We start from the raw sequence: 19,938 nt of genomic DNA on the forward strand, positions 1-19,938 counted from the left end.
AATGAACATACAGAGTAACTACTCGGCCTGGGGCGTCGACTGTGCCTCTTCCTGGAGATGCTGTCTGGCCTGCTGCGTTCACCAGCAACTTTGATGTGTATTATTTGAATGGTGGCCAGTTAGGAAAAGGGGAGGTGCAACGAGACCTGGGTGTCATTATACACCAGTCATTGAAAGTGGGCATGCAGGTACAGCAGGCGGTGAAAAAGGCGAATGGTATGCTGGCATTCATAGCAAGAGGATTCGAGTACAGGAGCAGGGAGGTACTACTGCAGTTGTACCGGGCCTTGGTGAGATCACACCTGGAGTAGCGTGTGCAGTTTTGGTCCCCTAATCTGAGGAAAGACATCCTTGCCATAGAGGGAGTACAAAGAAGGTTTCACCAGATTGATTCCTGGGATGGCAGGACTTTCATATGATGAAAGACTGGATCGACTAGGCTTATATTCGTTGGAATTTAGAAGATTGAGGGGGGATCTGATTGAAACGTATAAAATCCTAAAGGGATTGGACAGGCTAGATGCAGGAAGATTGTTCCCGATGTTGGGGAAGTCCAGAACGAGGGGTCACAGTTTGAGGATAAAGGGGAAGCCTTTTAGGACCGAGATCAGGAAAAACTTCTTCACACAGAGAGTGGTGAATCTGTGGAATTCTCTGCCACAGGAAACAGTTGAGGCCAGTTCATTGGCTATATTTAAGAGGGAGTTAGATATGGCCCTTGTGGCTAAAGGGATCAGGGGGTATGGAGGGAAGGCTGGTACAGGGTTCTGAGTTGGATGATCAGCCATGACCATACTGAATGGCGGTGCAGGCTCGAAGGGCCGAATGGCCTACTCTTGCACCTATTTTCTATGTTTCTATGAGCTATGAGGGGCATCTAAGTGGAACTGCTCAACTGATTGGAAGGCAGATAGTTTTAGTGATTTGTGAAGTAATTGTTTTGCAGATAACTGTAACACACAACCCAAGTGAAGTTATGTAGCTCATTGTCAAACTTTATGGGACAGCTGGATTGGGAAAGACTCTGCCTGCAAACTCAAACATCACGGATAAAAACCAGGTCTTCCACCATCATGTTTTGTTGAAACTCGAATATATTTAGCTCCTCAGCAGTAACTCCCATGATATTCCTCCCACTAAGTGATACAGGCCTTTTCTATGCCTCTGTGAGGACAGGGGGGACTGTCACGGTAGACTCCCATCACTTTGCATTAATGATGTGGCCTAGTTTCCTGTAGACTGGGCAGGAACCTGTGACATGAGACTGTGGTCGACACTCTGGAAAGCAGGCCAGGGCGAACAGATGCAGAGTGGCTGACCACCGGGTAATGCTCCCGTAAGACCATTGGCAGATCTTCCACAACTACACTGACACAGGTGTCAGCACGTCAGTGCCGAGATGGGGGATTTCAGCCACTTCCCTTGCTGCTCTCCGTCTCTCCGTCCTTCACAGGTGGGGGAAATGAGCTCCCTACCTGTGGGGACGGGCTGGTGTCCATCACCTCCCTTCCCAGCCATGACAGTCTAAACGCATAGACCAAGTGGTAACGCGGGCCGAGAAGGCGAGGAGCGATCAGCTGAGTTAAACAAAACTGTCCTACAGGAAGCAAACTCCATCCATGTCCAACAGATTTTAAAACAGTAATTGTTACAGCACAACAGACTGAATTACTATCAGCAGTACCGCCCTCCATTCTGAGACAGCCTGTCACCTACCCATGTGAAGATTATCTTCAGTGGGATCATCGAGAACCTGAAATACAGGAGAGGGGAAATTCACAAAATTAGACAGTCAAGTCCTGTGCCTACATAGCACCTATTACTCCCTCAGGATGTCCTGAGGGAATGTTGAACTGTTGTAAAGTAGGCATTGTGGCAAAGCAAGATCCCATAAACACCATCCTCCCCCCCCCCATCTGGCTCTGTCAGCCCATTTCTTTGTCTGCCTCTACACGTCACCCACACTCCCCCTCTCCTACCGGATCCAATCTGCCCATCATTTTTCACCCCAAACTGGTTCACCAATCACCTGGCAGCCTCTATCTCACTCCTCCACTCCACTTTATACCATCCACTCTCAGTCCTGAAGATCCAAACCATCGTTAGTTCCTCTTTCTCACCTCCCACCCCACAAATGCTACTCAACCTGCTGAATTCCCGTAAACAACAGCCGGTGGTTGAGGAGGAACTGACACCAGCCAGGTAACAAGAGTAATTGTCCTGACCATCCCATCCAGAGCACAGACGGCTGCAGACCCATTACAGTCAGGAGGCTCAGCAGCTGAGGCCAGCACAGACGACAAAACAAAGGCTGAACCCACTGCTGTGCAGACTGCACCCTCACCTCTCCCGGAAAGGAATGGTCACTCTGTTGGTCACCTCCTCGAAAATGAAGGGCATGTCAACGATCACTGCAATTCCACCATTAATAAATTGGCTGTGAAATCTGTTAAACCAGAAAGACTGGGCCAAATGTATTTTGGGTGTTCTTGTACAATGTATTTCTATGGAACAGGCTGTATTTTGGGTGTTCTTGTACAATGTATTTCCATGGAACAGGCTGTATTTTGGGTGCTCTTGTATGGTGTATTTCTATGGAACAGACTGTATTTTGGGTGTTCTTATACAATGTATTTCTATGGAACAGACTGTCTTTTGGGTGATCTTGTACAATGTATTTCTATGAAACAGACTGTATTTTGGGTGTTCTTGTGAGGGGTGAGGGATGGGGGGTGAGGGTGAGAGGGGTGAGGGGTCACCCAAAGTACAGACCAGACTATATGTTGGTGTTCTTGTACGATGTATTTCTATGGAACAGACTGTATTTTGGGTGTTCTTGTACAATGTATTTCTATGGAACAGACTGTATTTTGGGTGTTCTTGTACGGTGTATTTCTATGGAACAGACCATATTTTGGGTGTTCTTGTACAATGTATTTCTATGGAACAGGCTGTATTTTGGGTGTTCTTATACAGTATATTTCTATGGAATAGACTGTATTTTGAGTGTTCTTGTACAATGTATTTCTATGGAACAGGCTGTATTTTGGGTGTTCTTGTACAATGTATTTCTATGGAACAGACTGTACTTTGGGTGTTCTTGTACAGTATATTTCTATGGAACAGGCTGTATTTTGGGTGTTCTTGTACAATGTATTTCTATGGAACAGACTACTTTGGATGTTCTTGTACAATGTATTTCTATGGAACAGGTATTTTGGGTGTTCTTGTACAATGTATTTCTATGGAACAGACTGTACTTTGGGTGTGCTCGTACAGTATATTTCTATGGAACAGGCTGTATTTTGGGTGTTCTTGTACAATGTATTTCTATGGAACAGGCTGTATTTTGGGTGTTCTTGTACAATGTATTCCTATGGAACAGAATGTATTTTGGGTGTTCTTGTGCAATGTATTCCTATGGAACAGACTGTATTTTGGGTGTTCTTGTACGGTGTATTTCTATGGAACAGGCTGTATTTTGGGTGTTCTTGTATGGTGTATTTCTATGGAACAGACTGTATTTTGGGTGTTCTTGTACTGTATTTCTATGGAACAAACTATTTTGGGTGTTCTTGTACGGTGTATTTCTATGGAACAGGCTGTATTTTGGGTGTTCTTGTACGGTGTATTTCTATGGAACAGACTGTATTTTGGGTGTTCTTGTACAGTGTATTTCTATGGAACAGACTATTTTGGGTGTTCTTGTACAATGTATTTCTATGGATGGGAAGGGGTATGACATTTGCTGTAGCAAAAAATAGCTTGGTAAACTGAGGACACATATCTGAAGAGTCAAGGACATATTGATGAAAATTCATAAATCAAACATTAGTAGACGGAGGGGTTATTGTAATCAGTTGCCAGGGTGCAACGTGAGTCCTGTACTCGGTAGACGTCACAGCCACACAATGCAGACCTTTTGGCCCACTGAGACTCTGGCAGCCAACACAGCCTTCTCTTTAGTAATCCCATGGTTGTATATCCAGTGTTTCAGGTGATAATAAATTGTCTCAAGTTCCATCCAATCAAATTAAAATTTGTGACACAAGAGATTCTGCAGATGCTGGAAATCTTCAGCAACACAGAAAATGTTGGAGGAACTCAGCAGGTCAGGCAGCATCCAGGGAGGGAAATCAACACCTGACATTTCAGGCCAAGACCCTTTCTCAGGACTTTTAAATTTTAAACCATGACTCCACTTCTGGACACAAGAATTTACCCTCTCTCTCATTAACCTAAAAAGATGCCTTAGCTGAGCAACTGCTGTGGAATATCCTTGACTGGGCTGAGGGAAGGCCTCAGTGCAGGCTGAGACAGCAACAACTCCAAGGGAGTTCATGTGCTCAGGCTGTCTTCTGCAAACCTGGTGTATTAACAATGTGATGGGAAGGCTGAAGAGAAAGCAGTGCAGTCAGGAGAAATGATGCCAATGGCACGGCAGCTGGATGAAGGGATGTCCCTCGGCAGAGTTCACCCAAAGGTTGGGGAGGGAGGAAGAGTGTTCTACATCACCTGACCACTGACCCCCAGTTTTGCAGAAATTATGTCAGAAAAACAAACTGATCAGTATATTTAGCGTTCCATGATGATTACCATCCCAACATACGAGGGGTGATTGATAAGTTTGTGGCCTAAGGTAGAAGGAGTCAATTTTAGAAAACCTAGCACATTTATTTTTCAACATAGTCCCCTCCTACATGTACACACTTAGTCCAGCAGTCACGGAGCATACGGATTCCTTCTTTGTAGAAGTCAGCGTCTTGGGCCTCCAGAAGTGGTCCACAGCAGGGATGCTTGATAACTTTGTGGCCTAAGGTACAAGGAGATGAGTTATTAATCTTCAAACTTCCTGCATTTTCACTCAAAGAGTTGAACTGCACATGCATGTAATGAGAGCTGTATAACTCATGTCCTTCTTATCAATCGCCCCTGCCCCGGACCACCTGGAGATCCGAGATGCTCTCGTTACATGCACGTGCAGTTCAACTCTTTGAGTGATAATGCAGAAAGTTTGAAGTTAATAACTCATCTCCTTCTACATTAGGCCACAAACTTATCAATCACCCCTGCTGGGACCACTTCTACAAAGAAGGGATCCGTATGCTCCACGACCGCTGGACTAAGTGTGTACATGTAGGAGGGGACTGTGTTGAAAAATAAATGTGCTAGGTTTTCTAAATTTGACTCCTTCTACCTTAGGCCACGAACTTATCAATCACCCCTCGCATCTTGTTCAGCCATGGCCTGAATTTAGCAATGAAATAAAAATATCACCAGCAGCTCAACGATGAACCAACTCACGTCCACCAGCTTTACAATGTTGGGGTGGTCAAGTTTCTTCAGGATGGCTATCTCCTGGTAGACCCTCTCTAAGGGCGCTGGAGTCTTGGACTGCTCTGCAGATGGGGGCTTCGATCCCCTGGGTGGGGGGCGACCTGGAAGCCAGAGCAAGGGGTGAGGCATCATTTCAATGAAGGCAACGACCTTTAGTGAATCCGACAAGGCAGCTCAGGCCCAGTACAGTGCCTGGTGCTTCACTGATACATAAAGCTATCAAACGAGTTGCTTTAGCACAGGCCAAAGCACTTCATTGATCTCCTGATAGGCTGAGGTACACGTTATGGTTTCCCTGCTTAATTCTTCAAATGCACAGTGACATCCCCACACTGACGGGCAGTGAGGACTGCTGAGAGCACCATTGGGGTCTCCCTCCACCTGCAGTCGAGACATACCTGTACGTCTGAAGCAGTGTATGCACAGTGCCTCCAGCGTTGTTAAAACAAACCTCCCATCCTTCCCACGACCTCAGGCAGTAGGTACTGAGGCACAAGAACCAGAAGCGTCAGGCTGGGTCCCCCAGACTGTTGGACTTCTCAACACCCCGCTACCACTCAAGCACACATGACCAGTCAATCCAAACACCCTGCCGTCTCACTCTCCTCCCCTCCCCTGCCTAACTCACCTCATCCTGCACTGGTCAATTGCTGTTGTTTCACTTATTTATACCACTGATTGTTTTATTGTAACAATGCCAGTAACATGATACTGTCTTCCATAAACAGGCATCTCACACTTAATGTCAACCTGTCAAACTTCCAGCCAGGCCACTCGGGGTCCTTGTGCTAATATTATTTTGTGACTGTGTGTGCAGAATCGTAAGATATGTGCTGTGTGTGACTGTGTTTGCATCTTGGTTCCAGAGGAACGATGTTTTGCTGAGCTCCATACATGTGTGTGGTTGAATGCATTAGTTAACTTCATATTTCTTGATGCATGAAGACCTGCAGCACATTATTTCACTGTTAATGAAAGGGAACCCGTCCTGTTGACCCCAATGCCAGGGCTGGGAGAGCCAACAGTGGTCAGCAGTCACCTTCTATCATCCTGCCAGACCTCGTTTCCGAACAATACTTCAACTCAGTGTCAACTTTTCTGCACGGCTACGGGCTCGGCTCTCTGTGCTTTGAGCCAGCCTCCCTTCCGGGGGGGGGAGGGAGGGCGAGGAGGGAGGGGAGACGGTAAGGGGGGGCGAGTGTCGGGGGGGGTGCGTCGAGGAGAGGGGGGTAGGTGCGGGGGGAGAAGAGGGTAGGGGTGGTGAAGAGGATAGGTAGGGGAGGGAACTAATACTTAGAGATGATGCTATGAAGGTTTAGCTTTCAAAGCCTGTTAGAGGATTGCTTCTGTCACAGGTGTGAAAACTGATTAATTGATCAATGTCAACCGGATCTGGTTGAAACTCCTAGCTGGCTGATTTGTTTACTAACGTGATAATGTCGGAGTCTGCAATATGATACTGAACATTCAGCTGTGTGAAGATTAAACTCTGAACAATGTGCATTGAACCATGCAGTGTCAGCCTGTCCAACGAGCAGAGTGAAGGAAAACAAGTTGTGCTACAAGTATGGAGGCTAGGAAGGGCTCCCATTGCTCTCATATTGTTAAAGTGGATGTGTCGGATATAGAAGATTCCAGAGAAACAGAGCTAGCAGGAAATAAGTGGGGAGGGGTAGGTGAGGGGCAGCAGAGAGAGAGAGGGTGGAAGTGTTGGCACAATGGTGAGGGAGACACCATAAATTCCAACGGGTGTGGCACCAATTCTGACAGGCGCGGCATCAACTTGAGACAAAATAAAAATAGGTAAAGGAGAAACAGCCAAAAATGAAGGTGGCACTCAAGGCATAATAGAGAAAAGCTTGACATTTCTCTCCTTAAAATGAACTCAGAAGGTGTAGCACTGGGATGAAAGAGTGTAGACACACATAACACAGGTGCAGCACAGGATGGCGATTGGCATGTTGGCCTTTTCTAAGGGGATTTAATTGTAAGAGTTGGAGGAAAACACTGCATTGAGAGGTCTATGTGCAAATATTCAGAGTCAATTTATTATCAAAGTGCATACATGTCACCATATACAACCCTGAGATTCGTTTTCTTACAGGCATTCACAGTAAATAGAAAGAAACACAACAGAATCAATGAAAAGCTGCCTATGAGAGAGACAGACAACCAGCACGCAAAAGACAACAAATTGTGCAAATTAAAAAAGAAAAAAATATAATTATTATAATAAATAAGCAATAAATATCAAGAACATGAGTTGTAGAGTGAGTCCATAGGTTGTGGAATCAGTTCGGTGTTGGGGTGAGTGAAGATATCCTCTGCTTCAAGAGCCTGATGGTTGAGGGGTAACTGTTCCTGAACCTGTGGTTGGGTCCTGAGGCTGCTGTACCTCCTTCCCGATGGCAGCAGTGAGAAGAGAGCAGGGCCTGGGTGGTGGGGGTCCCTGATGACGGATGCCGGTTCCCTGCTACAGCGCTGCGTCTGGATGTGCTCGGTAGTGGGGGGGGGGGGTTGCCTGGTACGGAATGAGCCTCTGGTAGTTTTTCTCATTGGTGTTCTGCTGCCAGGCCGTGATGCCGCCAGTCAGCAAACACTCTACCGTGCATCAATAAACGTTTGTCCAAGCTGCAGACTCTGTGCCGGCAGGTGAAACATCTATGTTGTTTATCACTCTCAGAACCCCCGGGTCTAACTCGGATCCCTATTTGCAATCTGAATGAGAGCGGGTTGCGATCTAAACTTACCTGATGTCCTTCCATGGGACGGGCCAATCCTTCTTCCCAAACATCTTCTCATGAATCACACCACTCCTCACATACAGACCCACAGCCCCTCCCAAGGGGCGCGGGCTCTGAACCTGGCTGGGGGAGGGGTGCAGATCCATACACGGGGCGGGGGGAAGGTTGCGGACCTGTACTTGGAGGGCGGGGGGGGGTCAGGCCCGTACGCGGGAGAGAATGCGGGTCCGTACATTTGGGGGGGGGGGCTCAAGAGAAGATTTTTGGAAAGAGGGAGGGACCCATTCCATGGAAGGATATCAGGTAGGACTGCCCTCACTCAATGAAGTGTAAACCACAACCCCTTCTCATTCAGATCAAATTCAGGGATCTGAATTAGACCCAGGGGTTTCCGACTGCGATGAATTACATAGATGTTTCACCTGTCTAGACAGTCCAGAACCGAGGGACAGAGTCAGAGTCAGAGGGCCATCATTTATCACTGAGGAGAGTGGAAAATTCTTCTTGCAGGGTGTTGTAAAATGATTGGATTATATAGAACATAGGCCTAAGGGGACCCCACTGCTGAATATATCCAAAGCTACAGACAAGCATATTCTGGGGATTTGGAGAATTTGAGGGCATTTTTTTTCTTATAGAAGGTGGTGGATAACCGGAAAGTACTGCCCAAGGGTGGGCTGAAGCAGGTACATTCAGTACAGGCACTGACTAGGCAAGAATGCTTTGCCAATGATGGCAAACGGGATTAAGCTGACGATCAGAAAGTGGGAATGTATACGGAACGACAAAGAGCCCACTTCTCTGCCTATAAGTCGACTCTATAAATAGACTTGATGGTTCGGTTGAGCAGGCAGACGCATCACCAGTACCCAGAGGAGATGTTTCAAGGATGTTCTCAAAGTCCCCTTGAGAATGCCAGTGCCTCACTGACCTTCACAACCAGCTCCAGCCAGCCGACAAGAGTGAACACTATTGCAGCCCGGTAATGGGAGGAGGTGAACTGGAAAGCTGATGTAAAGATTCAAGGATGTGCTTGAAACATCCCTGAAGAAGTACAACTGACACTGAGAGCCTCCAGCCACGTCTGCTCAAAGTGCAGGAGAGTCTGAGATGGGACTGAGAAACTCAAGATTCTACAGTGGGAGGACATGGAAATACAGTGCAGACTGTGGCAGGAACACATCACCACCCACTTCACCCTCTTGCCTGGCCAAGGTCATTCTGTCTCAGTGGTCAAGGTCATCCTCTCTCTGGTCAAATGACACTGGCTCAATCCATGCACACAAACTTATAATCCTGTATCAAGTTTACCCCTTAGTCTCTGCTACTCCAGAGAAAAGAGCCTATTTCTCCATCTTCTCCTTATGGCCACATATCACCTACTCCGGGCAGCATCCTGACAAACCCCACAGACCCTACTCTGGGCAGCTTCCTGGCAAACCCCATAACCCCTACTCCGGGCAGCTTCCTGGCAAACCCCATAACCCCTACTCCGGGCAGCATTCTGGCAAACCCCATAACCCCTACTCCGGGCAGCATCCTGGCAAACCCCATAACCCCTACTCCGGGCAGCATCCTGGCAAACCCCATAACCCCTACTCCGAGCAGCATCCTGACAAACCCCATAACCCCCACTCCAGGCAGCATTCTGGCAAACCCCGTAACCCCTACTCCGGGCAGCATCCTGGCAAACCCGCCTGCACTTTAAGACTGGCAAAGACTACAGCACGACATAGGTCAGTTGCAGATATGGGCAGAGAAATGGCAGATGGAGTTTAACCCAGATAAATGTGAGGTGTTGCATCTCAGTAGGGCAATTGCAAGGAGTCAGTACACTGTTAAGGGCAAGACCTTAAGAGTGTTGCTGAGCAGACAGATCTTGGAGTTCACGTTCATTGCTCCTTGAAAGTGGCTACACAGGTCTACAAGGTGGTTAAGAAGGCTTATGGAATGCTTGCTTTTATTAGTCGAGGCATTGAATTCAAAAGTCAGGAGGTAATGTTGCAACTTTATAAAACTCTGGTATGGTGACATGTGAAGATTTGAATACAGTTTTGGTTGCCTCACTATAGGAACGATGTTGGAGCTTTGGAGAGGGTGCAGAAGAGGTTTACCAGGATGCTGCCTGGTTTAGAGGGCATGTGCTATCATGAGAGCATGGGTAAACTTGGGTTGTTTTCTTGCAGCACCGGAGGCTGAGGGGAGACCTAATAGAGGTTTATAAGATTGAGAGGCACAGATAGAGTGGCAGGGAGTATCTGTTTCCCAGGATTAAAATGTCTAATACCAGAGGCCATGCATTGAAGGTGAGAGGGGGTGGTTCAAGAGGGATGTGAGGGGTAATTTTTTACCCTGAAAGTAGTGGATGCCTGGAATGTGCTGCTTGGTAGAGGCAAACACATTAGAGACTTTAAGAGACATTTGGATAGGCACATGGTTGGAAAGAAAATGGAGGGATATGGACATGATGTAGGTGGGAGGGATTAGTCTGGGAGCTTTTGATTTGCTTTTTAACAGGCTTGGCACAACATTGTGAGCCGTTTGGCCTGTTCCTGTGCTGTTCTGTTCCACTCGCAGCCCTCCCGGAATTCCCCTGTGGCTAGGCAGGACATGGAGATATTGGTCAAAGCTCCATAAATCAGATCTTAATAACCAGGGGAATATCTCATCAAGCCCTGAGGAGTTATCTACTTTAATATCTTTTTTTACTCAACTCTACCTCCTCCTTTATCTCAAACTGCCCTGGCATGTTAGAATGCTCCACACTGATCTATTTTCCACAACCTCCTCCTTGCTAAATACTGACACGGCATACATCCAAACACATGTTCTCTCCTTTCCCCACGAGTGGTCCTACCCTCTCCCTTGTCATCGCCTTGCTATTGATGAATGTATAGAATATGGCCCTCTTGGTTCCCTTAATCCCTCTTGAGTTCTTTTCGGGCTTCTTTATATTCCTCGAGGGTCTGTTTGATTTCTGCTTGCTAAACGTTCCTTCTTGTTTAACTTCACCAGCTGTGTTCTCCTCGGCACTGAAAGGCTACCAATCCTATCGCGTGATATTCACCCATTCTGATGTTACAGGCTGATGTCAAGACACCAAATAATTGCATCAGAACTCACACATGAAAATTGGCTGTCATTAGGAAGATAACTCACGTGGAAATCCTTGCTGCTTCATCAACTTTTTTTTGGAAAGTACCTTCATGGCCTGGGGAGAAAAGGTATTTCTGTTACCAACAAGGGCTTTTACCTAAAACATCATCTAAATTTCTGTTGAACACGAGTAAAGAGATAATATCAAGGAATTAGGCTTAACAGATTCACAAAATCTATAGAGTAAATAGCAGAGCAGAATTGCTTGGATCATATTTCAAGGATGAAACTTATTCTGGTCAAAAAAGTCCACGGGATTGTGAAGTTCTAGTCATAGTCATAGTCATAGTCATACTTTATTGATCCCGGGGGAGATTGGTTTTCATTACAGTTGCTTTATAAATAATAAATAGTAATAGAACTATAAATAGTTAAATAGTAATATGTAAATTGTGCCAGGAAATAAGTCCAGGACCAGCCTTTTGGCTCAGGATGTCTGACCCTCCAAGGGAGGAGTTGTAAAGTTTGATGGCCACAGGCAGGAATGACTTCCTATGACGCTCAGTGCTGCATCTCGGTGGGATCAGTCTCTGGCTGAATGTACTCCTGTGCCCACCCAGTCCATTATGTAGTGGATGGGGGACATTAACCAAGATGGCATGCAACTTAGACAGCATCCTCTTTTCAGACACCACTGTGAGAGAGTCCAGTTCCATCCCCACAACATCACTGGCCTTATGAATGAGTTTGTTAATTCTGTTGGTGTCTGCTACCCTCAGCCTGCTGCCCCAGCACACAACAGCAAACATGATCGCACTGGCCACCACAGACTCGTAGAACATCCTCAGCATCGTCCAGCAGATGTTAAAGGACCACAGTCTCCTCAGGAAATAGAGACGGCTCTGACCCTTCTTGTAGACAGCCTCAGTGTTCTTTGACCAGTCCAGTTTATTGTCAATTCGTATCCCCAGGTATTTGTAATCCTCCACCATGTCCACACTGATCCCCTGGATGGAAACAGGGGCCACCGGTACCTTAGCTCTCCTTAGGTCTACCACCAGCTCCTTAATCTTTTTCACATTAAGCTGCAGATAATTCTGCTCACACCATGTGACAAAGTTTCCTACCATAGCCCTGTACTCAGCCTCATCTTCCTTGTTGATGCATCCAACTATGGCAGAGTCATCAGAAAACTTCTGAAGATGACCAGACTCTGTGCAGTAGTTGAAGTCCGAGGTGTAAATGGTGAAGAGAAAGGGAGACAAGACAGTCCCCTGTGGAGTCCCAGTGCTGCTGGTCACTCTGTCGGACACACAGTGTTGCAAGCACACGTACTATGGTCTGCCAGTCAGGTAATCAAGAATCCATGATACCAGGGAAGCATCCACCTGCATTGCTGTCAGCTTCTCCCCCAGCAGAGCAGGGCGGATGGTGTTGAACGTACTGGAGAAGTCAAAAAACATGACCCTCACAGTGCTCGCTGGCTTGTCCAGGTGGGCATAGACACGGTTCAGCAGGAAGACGATGGTATCCTCAACTCCTAGTCGGGGCTGGTAGGCGAACTGGAGGGGATCTAAGTGTGGCTTGACCATAGGCTGGAGCAGCTCCAGAACAAGTCTCTCCAGGGTCTTCATGATGTGGGAGGTCAATGCCACCGGTCTGTAGTCATTGAGGCTGCTGGGGCGCGGTGTCTTCGGCACAGGGACGAGGCAGGACGTCTTCCACAGCACAGGAACCCTCCGGAGCCTCAGGCTCAGGTTGAATACATGGCGAAGTACTCCACATGGCTGAGAGGCACAGGCTTTGAGCACCCTGGTACTGACACCATCCGGTCCTGCAGCCTTGCTTGGGTTGAGACGTTTCAGCTGTCTTCTCACCTGTAGAGCTGTTTCGTGTGGGGAAGTGGTATAGTCATGAGAGCAGGGTGGGGGACTGTAAGGAGGGGTAGGAGGGGAGAGTGGAATATGTGTTGGTTGGGGGCCGACAGAAGATGGCTCATGTGGGGGATGGGCAGGGGCCACACTGTCAAATCTGTTAAAGAACAGGTTAAGTTCATTGGCCCTGTCCACACTGCCTTCTGCTCCTCTGTTGCTAGTCTGCCCACACACTGCCATGTTCTTGGGGTCACAGGGCAAGGTGTGAGACCCAGGATGCAGGGAGAGCCCTGACAACATCAGACCTTCCCAGCAAGGGCAGCAGTTTGTCAAGGAGTGAAACAAAACAGGATTCACAGCAAGAGTCTGGAACCTGTTCCTTATTTCATGGGACTACCCAAAGCAGGATGGTGATTGCAAAGGTCTATCACTCTAACCTCATCACGTATCATTGTTTTGAATTATCTACCCTAAACTCGTCAACAAAGGGAACAATGGTTCTACAAATAGACCTGGTCTCTCTCGTGATTAACTACTTCTGTTAACTGGCGATTCATGAACTACTCCTGAAATTCGCTGTCCTGGATCATGGGACAGGAGGTCCGGGAAGGAAGACAAGTGGGGGGGGAGGGAACCCAGAAGATGGGCAAGGGGTATATTCAGAGGGAAGGAGGGAGAAAAAGGAGAGTGAGAGAAAGAATGTGTGTATATAAATAAATAACAGATGGGGTACGAGGGGGAGGTGGGGCATTAGCGGAAGTTAGAGAAGTCGATGTTCATGTCATCAGGTTGGAGGCTACCCAGACGGAATATAAGGTGTTGTTCCTCCAACCTGAGTGTGGCTTCATCTTTACAGTAGAGGAGGCCGTGGATCCTGATGGCATGAACATCAACTTCTCTAACTTCCGCTAATGCCCCACCTCCCCCTCGTACCCCATCTGTTATTTATTTATATACACACATTCTTTCTCTCACTCTCCTTTTTCTCCCTCTGAATATACCCCTTGCCCATCCTCTGGGTCCTCCCTTGTCTTTCTTCCCGGACCTCCTGTCCCATGATCCTCTCGTATCCCTTTTGCCTATCACCTGTCCAGCTCTTGGCTCCATTCCTCCCCCTCCTGTCTTCTCCTACCATTTTGGATCTCCCCCTCCCCCTCCAACTTTCAAATCCCTTACTCACTCTTCCTTCAGTTAGTCCTGACGAAGGGTCTCGGCCTGAAACGTCGATTGCACCTCTTCCTACAGATGCTGCCTGGCCTGCTGCGTTCACCAGCAACTTTGATGTGTGTTGCTTGAATTTCCAGCATCTGCAGAATTCCTGTTGTTTAAGGATTCTAACAAGTTGCCTGAGGATTTCAGAAACTTCAGTATGCAAATCATTTCCACAGAGAAAAAAAATCTTATGTCAGCTCAAATACTTTCCCAACTAGTTTGTTCTGTTCAGAGAGTTAGTGTTTGATGCTCAGCATTAATGAGAGGTTATAATCACAGTAAACACAAAGAAATCTACTGACTTGGTATCAAACCCTCCTGCAACCTCGAGGACAGTGAGGAAATGGTTGGAGGAGGCTTATGAGGCACTCCAGGGTTGTTTTGAGGTGACAGACTGGCAGGCACTCTGTGAGCCACATGGAGAGGATATTGATGGGCTCACAGAGTGCATCACTGATTACATCAACTTCTGTGTGGACTGCAATGTTCCGACAAGAACTGTCCTTTGTTATTCAAATAACAAGCCACGGGTGACAAAGGACATTTAGGACATCCTGAACGCTAAAAAGAGGGTGTTTAGAGATAGAAATAGGGAGGAGCTGAGGATAATACAGAGGGACCTGAAAGCCAGGATCAGGGAGGCTAAAGACAGGTACAGGAGGAAGCTTGAATGGAAACTCCAGCAGAACAACATGAGAGAGGTCTGGAGCGGGATGAGGACCATCACTGGGTTCCGGCAAACTAGCAACAGAGGAGCTGAAAGCAGTGCGGACAGGGCCAATGAACTTAACCTGTTTTTTAACAGATTGGACATTGTGGCCCCTGCCCATCCCCCACGAGCCATCTGTTGTCGGCCCCCAACCATCACATATTCCACTCTCCCCTCCTACCCCTCCTCACAGTCCCCCACCCTGCTCTCATGACTATACCCCTTCCCCACACAAAACTACCACAGTGGGCTTCACAGCTGAACAGGTGAGAAGACAGCTGAAACGTCTCAACCCAAGCAAGGCTGCAGGACCGGATGGTGTCAGTACCAGGGTGCTCAAAGCCTCTGCCCCTCAGCTATGTGGAGTACTTTGCCATGTCTTCAACCTGAGCCTGAGGCTCCGGAGGGGTCCTGCACTGTGGAAGACGTCCTGCCTTGTCCCTGTGCCGAAGACGCTGCGCCCCAGCAGCCTCAATGCCTACAGACCTGTGGCATTGACCTCCCACATCATGAAGACCCTGGAGAGACTTGTTCTGGAGCTGCTCCAGCCTATGGTCAGGCCACACTTAGAGCCCCTCCAGTTCGCCTACCAGCCCCGACTAGGAGTTGAGGATGCCATCGTCTACCTGCTGAACCATGTCTACACCCACCTGGACAAGCCAGCGAGCACTGTGAAGGTCATGTTTTTTGACTTCTCCAGTGCATTCAACACCATCTGCCCTGCTCTGCTGGGGGAGAAGCTGACAGCGATGCAGGTGGATGCTTCCCTGGTATCATGGATTCTTGATTACCTGACTGGCAGACCATAGTACGTGTGCTTGCAACACTGTATGTCCGACAGAGTGATCAGCAGCACTGGAGCTCCACAGGGGACTGCCTTGTCTCTCTTTCTCTTCACCATTTACACCTTGGACTTCAACTACTGCACAGAGTCTTGTCATCTTCAGAAGTTTTCTGATGACTCTGCCATAGCTGGATGCATCAGCAAGAGAGATGAGGCTGAGTATAGGGCTACGGTAGGAAACTTTGTCACATGGTGTGAGCAGAATTATCTGCAGCTTAATGTGAAAAAGACTAAGGAGCTGGTGGTAGACCTGAGGAGAGCTAAGGTACCGGTGTCCCCTGTTTCCATCCAGGGGGTCAGTGTGGACATGGTGCAGGATTACAAATACCTGGGGATACGAATTGACAATAAACTGGACTGGTCAAAGAACACTGAGGCTGTCTACAAGAAGGGTCAGAGCTGTCTCTATTTCCTGAGGAGACTGGGGTCCTTTAACATCTGCCGGACGATGCTGTGGATGTTCTACGAGTCTGTGGTGGCCAGTGCGATCACGTTTGCTGTTGTGTGCTGGGGCAGCAGGCTGAGGGTAACAGACACCAACAGAATCAACAAACTCATTCGTAAGGCCAGTGATATTGTGGGGATGGAACTGGACTCTCTGACAGTGGTGTCTGAAAAGAGGATGCTGTCCAAGTTGCATGCCATCTTGGACAATGTCTCCCATCCACTACATAATGTACTGGGTGGGCACAGGAGTACATTCAGCCAGAGACTCATTCCACCGAGATGCAGCACTGAGCATCATAGGAAGTCATTCCTGCCTGTGGCCATCAAACTTTACAACTCCTCCCTTGGAGGGTCAGACATCCTGAGCCAAAAGGCTGGTCCTGGACTTATTTCCTGGCATAATTTACATATTACTATTTAACTATTTACGGTTCTATTACTATTTATTATTTATGGTGCAACTGTAACGAAAACCAATTTGCCCCGGGATCATTAAAGTATGACTATGACTATGACTATGACATACTCAGCATCCTCAGAGTCTGCGGATCCACAGACAATATTCTCATGTCCACAGCATTGATCCAGGTGGTCCGTTCTGAGGTTGTTCTATCCTACTAGACAAAGGTATGTTGTATCGACCCCTCTCTACTGCTGGGAAGATCACTCAACACCCTCCACTTCAGGAACAGAAACGTATCTCCAGTTTACTCACATAATGCTTGTCATCATTCTCGTTGTAGGCCAGCTTCACAACACCATAGGACCCCTGTCAACAAACCAAAGTTCAGGTTAGTCATCCAATGAAATCCTCAGGGGTAGAGGAAGGACATGTAGAAATGTGTAAACCCCAGCCCCGTTTTTCAGTTCTAGGAATTCGAGTTCCACAGTCCTGTTCCAGACCGAAACATTGGACAGCATGAGCTGAGATTGGGATTGAGTGTCCCCAAACTTCTTGTCGGTGGGATTTAGGATTAAGCCCACTCGGGAAGTTCTTGGAGACAAGCTCTTGTACAATAGGTACTGGGGCGGCAGAGTGGCGTAGCGGTCAGCACAACACTTTGCACTACCAACAATCTGGGTTCAATTCCCGCCACTGTCTGTAAGGAGTTTGCATGTTTTCCTCATGACTGTGTGGGTTTCCTCTGGGTGCTCCGGTTTCCTCCCAAAATCCAAAGATAGACCAATTGGTTGGTTAATCGGTCTTTGTAAATTGTCCCGTGATGAGGCTATGCTTGAATCGGGAGATTTCTGGGTGGTGCGGCTTGAAGGGCCGGGAGGGCTATTCCGCTCTGTACCTCAGTAAATAACTAAACAAACAAAGTGCTGGAGGAACTCAGCAGGTTAGGCCACATCTACAGAAAGGAATAAACAGTCAATGTTTTGGGCTGAGAGACTTCATCAGGACTGGAAAAGAAGGGGGAAGAAGCCAGAATAAGAAGATAGGGAAGAGAAGTGGTACAAGCTAGACGATGTTGTTCCCACTCTGGCTCCCCCCCTTGCTTCTTCTCGTGGTCCTCAGGATCTGTCGAGGGAAGACGGTCTCTGGCCCTCAGGTTCTGTCGAGGGAAGACAGTCTCTGGTGGTCCTCAGGATCTGTCGAGGGAAGACAGTCTCTGGCCCTCAGGTTCTGTCGAGGCAAGACAGTCTCTGGTGGTCCTCAGGATCTGTCGAGGGAAGACGGTCTCTGGTAGTCCTCAGGTTCTGTCCAGGGAAGACAGTCTCTGGTGGTCCTCAGGATCTGTCCAGGGAAGACAGTCTCTGGTGGTCCTCAGGATCTGTCCAGGGAAGACAGTCTCTGGTGGTCCTCAGGATCTGTCCAGGGAAGACAGTCTCTGGTGGTCCTCAGGTTCTGTCCCGGGAAGACAGTCTCTGGTGGTCCTCAGGCTCTGTCCAGGGAAGACAGTCTCTGGTGGTCCTCAGGCTCTGTCCAGGGAAGACAGTCGCTGGTGGTCCTCAGGATCTGTCCAGGGAAGACGGTCTCTGGTGGTCCTCAGGATCTGTCGAGGGAAGACGGTCTCTGGTGGTCCTCAGGTTCTGTCGAGGGAAGACAGTCTCTGGTGGTCCTCAGGTTCTGTCGAGGGAAGACAGTCTCTGGTGGTCCTCAGGTTCTGTCCCGGGAAGACAGTCTCTGGTGGTCCTCAGGCTCTGTCCAGGGAAGACAGTCTCTGGTGGTCCTCAGGCTCTGTCCAGGGAAGACAGTCGCTGGTGGTCCTCAGGATCTGTCCAGGGAAGACGGTCTCTGGTGGTCCTCAGGATCTGTCGAGGGAAGACGGTCTCTGGTGGTCCTCAGGTTCTGTTGAGGGAAGACAGTCTCTGATCCTCAGGTTCTGTTGAGGGAAGACCGTCTCTGGCCCCGCCAAACACGTGAGATTGAGGTGTAAGCCTCCCCCCTGAAACCCCCTGTCTGTGTGGACGCTGCGTGACTTGTTACCCTGTTACAAATCAGTACCGTGAAATAACAGACAGTACACCATATATAATTAAACAATTTAGCTTTAAAATTCTTAATTTGACTAAAGGGTTAGTAAGGAAAAAGCAAAAAAAAAGAAAGTGGCGCGTCTTTTTAATGTAACAGTCTAATGTGCACAAGTTGGAGCTCACGGTTTCCCCTTCGCCAATCCTCCATCGATTTCCCTGGGCTCAGTTGACTCCCGGCCCCACTCCAAGTCCACCCCCATGACCTCTCCTCTCCGGCATCTTCCCTCTCCATCTCTCACCGAACAAAAGACCCAGATCACAGCACACAGCACGAAAATACACTCCCTTCATTGGAAAGTACCCATTATCTCTAACCATAGCCCAAACACTGCTTCTACAGAAAGACCATTACATTAGCAGTGAAACCTTTCCCGGGGTGTTACACTCTCATCTCCTCCTGTTCATGTACTCATGCCTACAGGGGGAGGGTTGAGCCCAGTGAACTCCCATGTCACACTATTCCATAGGCCATTAGCTTGCTCTGCTGCCTCCCCACCTCCTCCGAGCTTGAGCAGTTCCAACTCTGAACAAAAGGAGAACCTTATTAGGCCCTGGGAAAAGACAGAGAGGCACCATAAACCATCTCCTGCGGAGACTTGGGATGGGCTTGTATTACCTTTCCAATCTCAGTCTTCAACTTATATTGGTTCAAACGCATGGAGTCCTAGAGAGAAAAGAGAACAAAAGTTAATGGTGTTTATCTTGGACTTCTGCATTTTAGCAGAAGAAAACAAGACCAATCAATTTACTGCTGTTCAGCCCACACCTGTACTAGAGAAACTCGCAAAATACGCTGGAAGAACTCCGCAGGTCGGGCAGCATCCGTGGAAACGAACAGTCAAGGTTTCGGGCGAAGACCCTTTGTCAGGACTGAAGAGGAGGGGGCAAGGCCCTGTACTACCTGTTAGATCATTGAATGTTAATCTGTTTGGAATCTTCAAAACTGAAAGATGAAAGCAACACACACAAAACGCTGGAGAAACTCAGCATACCAGGCAGCATCTGTGGAAAAGATGGAAGACCAGCTTTACTTCTAAACTATGATGGAATGGAATGACGTTTGCGGATTTCCTCTGCCTGTCCAGAACGTTAAACAGGCCGCTGTTACTGATCCTCGACTATATCTCACAGGCACGCAGAAGAAATGTTGTAAAACACCAATAATCTAGTAACCGATTCTTCTGAAATCTAAAC

At 47.9% G+C, this 19,938-nt stretch overlaps 1 protein-coding gene across 14 annotated transcripts in view; it reads right to left on the reverse strand.

Annotated features, from left to right (window-relative positions):
• Positions 1–19,938, reverse strand: part of camkk1a (calcium/calmodulin-dependent protein kinase kinase 1, alpha a) — a 236,466-nt gene that overhangs the window by 47,901 nt on the left and 168,627 nt on the right. For 13 of the 14 annotated variants that reach the window (XR_011883155.1, XM_072243529.1, XM_072243524.1 and 10 more), the window contains 5 exons: positions 19,361–19,408; positions 16,979–17,032; positions 11,241–11,292; positions 5,305–5,438; positions 1,717–1,753 (listed from right to left, as the gene is read on the reverse strand). Coding sequence is in view for 13 of the 14 variants with exons in the window: in XM_072243529.1 (XP_072099630.1) it covers positions 1,717–1,753; positions 5,305–5,438; positions 11,241–11,292; positions 16,979–17,032; positions 19,361–19,408 (325 nt within the window). In the remaining variant the exon portion in view is untranslated. Of the gene's footprint in view, positions 1–1,716; positions 1,754–5,304; positions 5,439–11,240; positions 11,293–16,978; positions 17,033–19,360; positions 19,409–19,510; positions 19,532–19,938 lie in introns of those variants that run through there. The other variant, XM_072243536.1, reaches the window with a different exon arrangement.

Source organism: Mobula birostris, chromosome 25, assembly GCF_030028105.1.
Source record: "Mobula birostris isolate sMobBir1 chromosome 25, sMobBir1.hap1, whole genome shotgun sequence".
In the NCBI taxonomy this organism is placed as follows: domain Eukaryota; kingdom Metazoa; phylum Chordata; class Chondrichthyes; order Myliobatiformes; family Myliobatidae; genus Mobula; species Mobula birostris.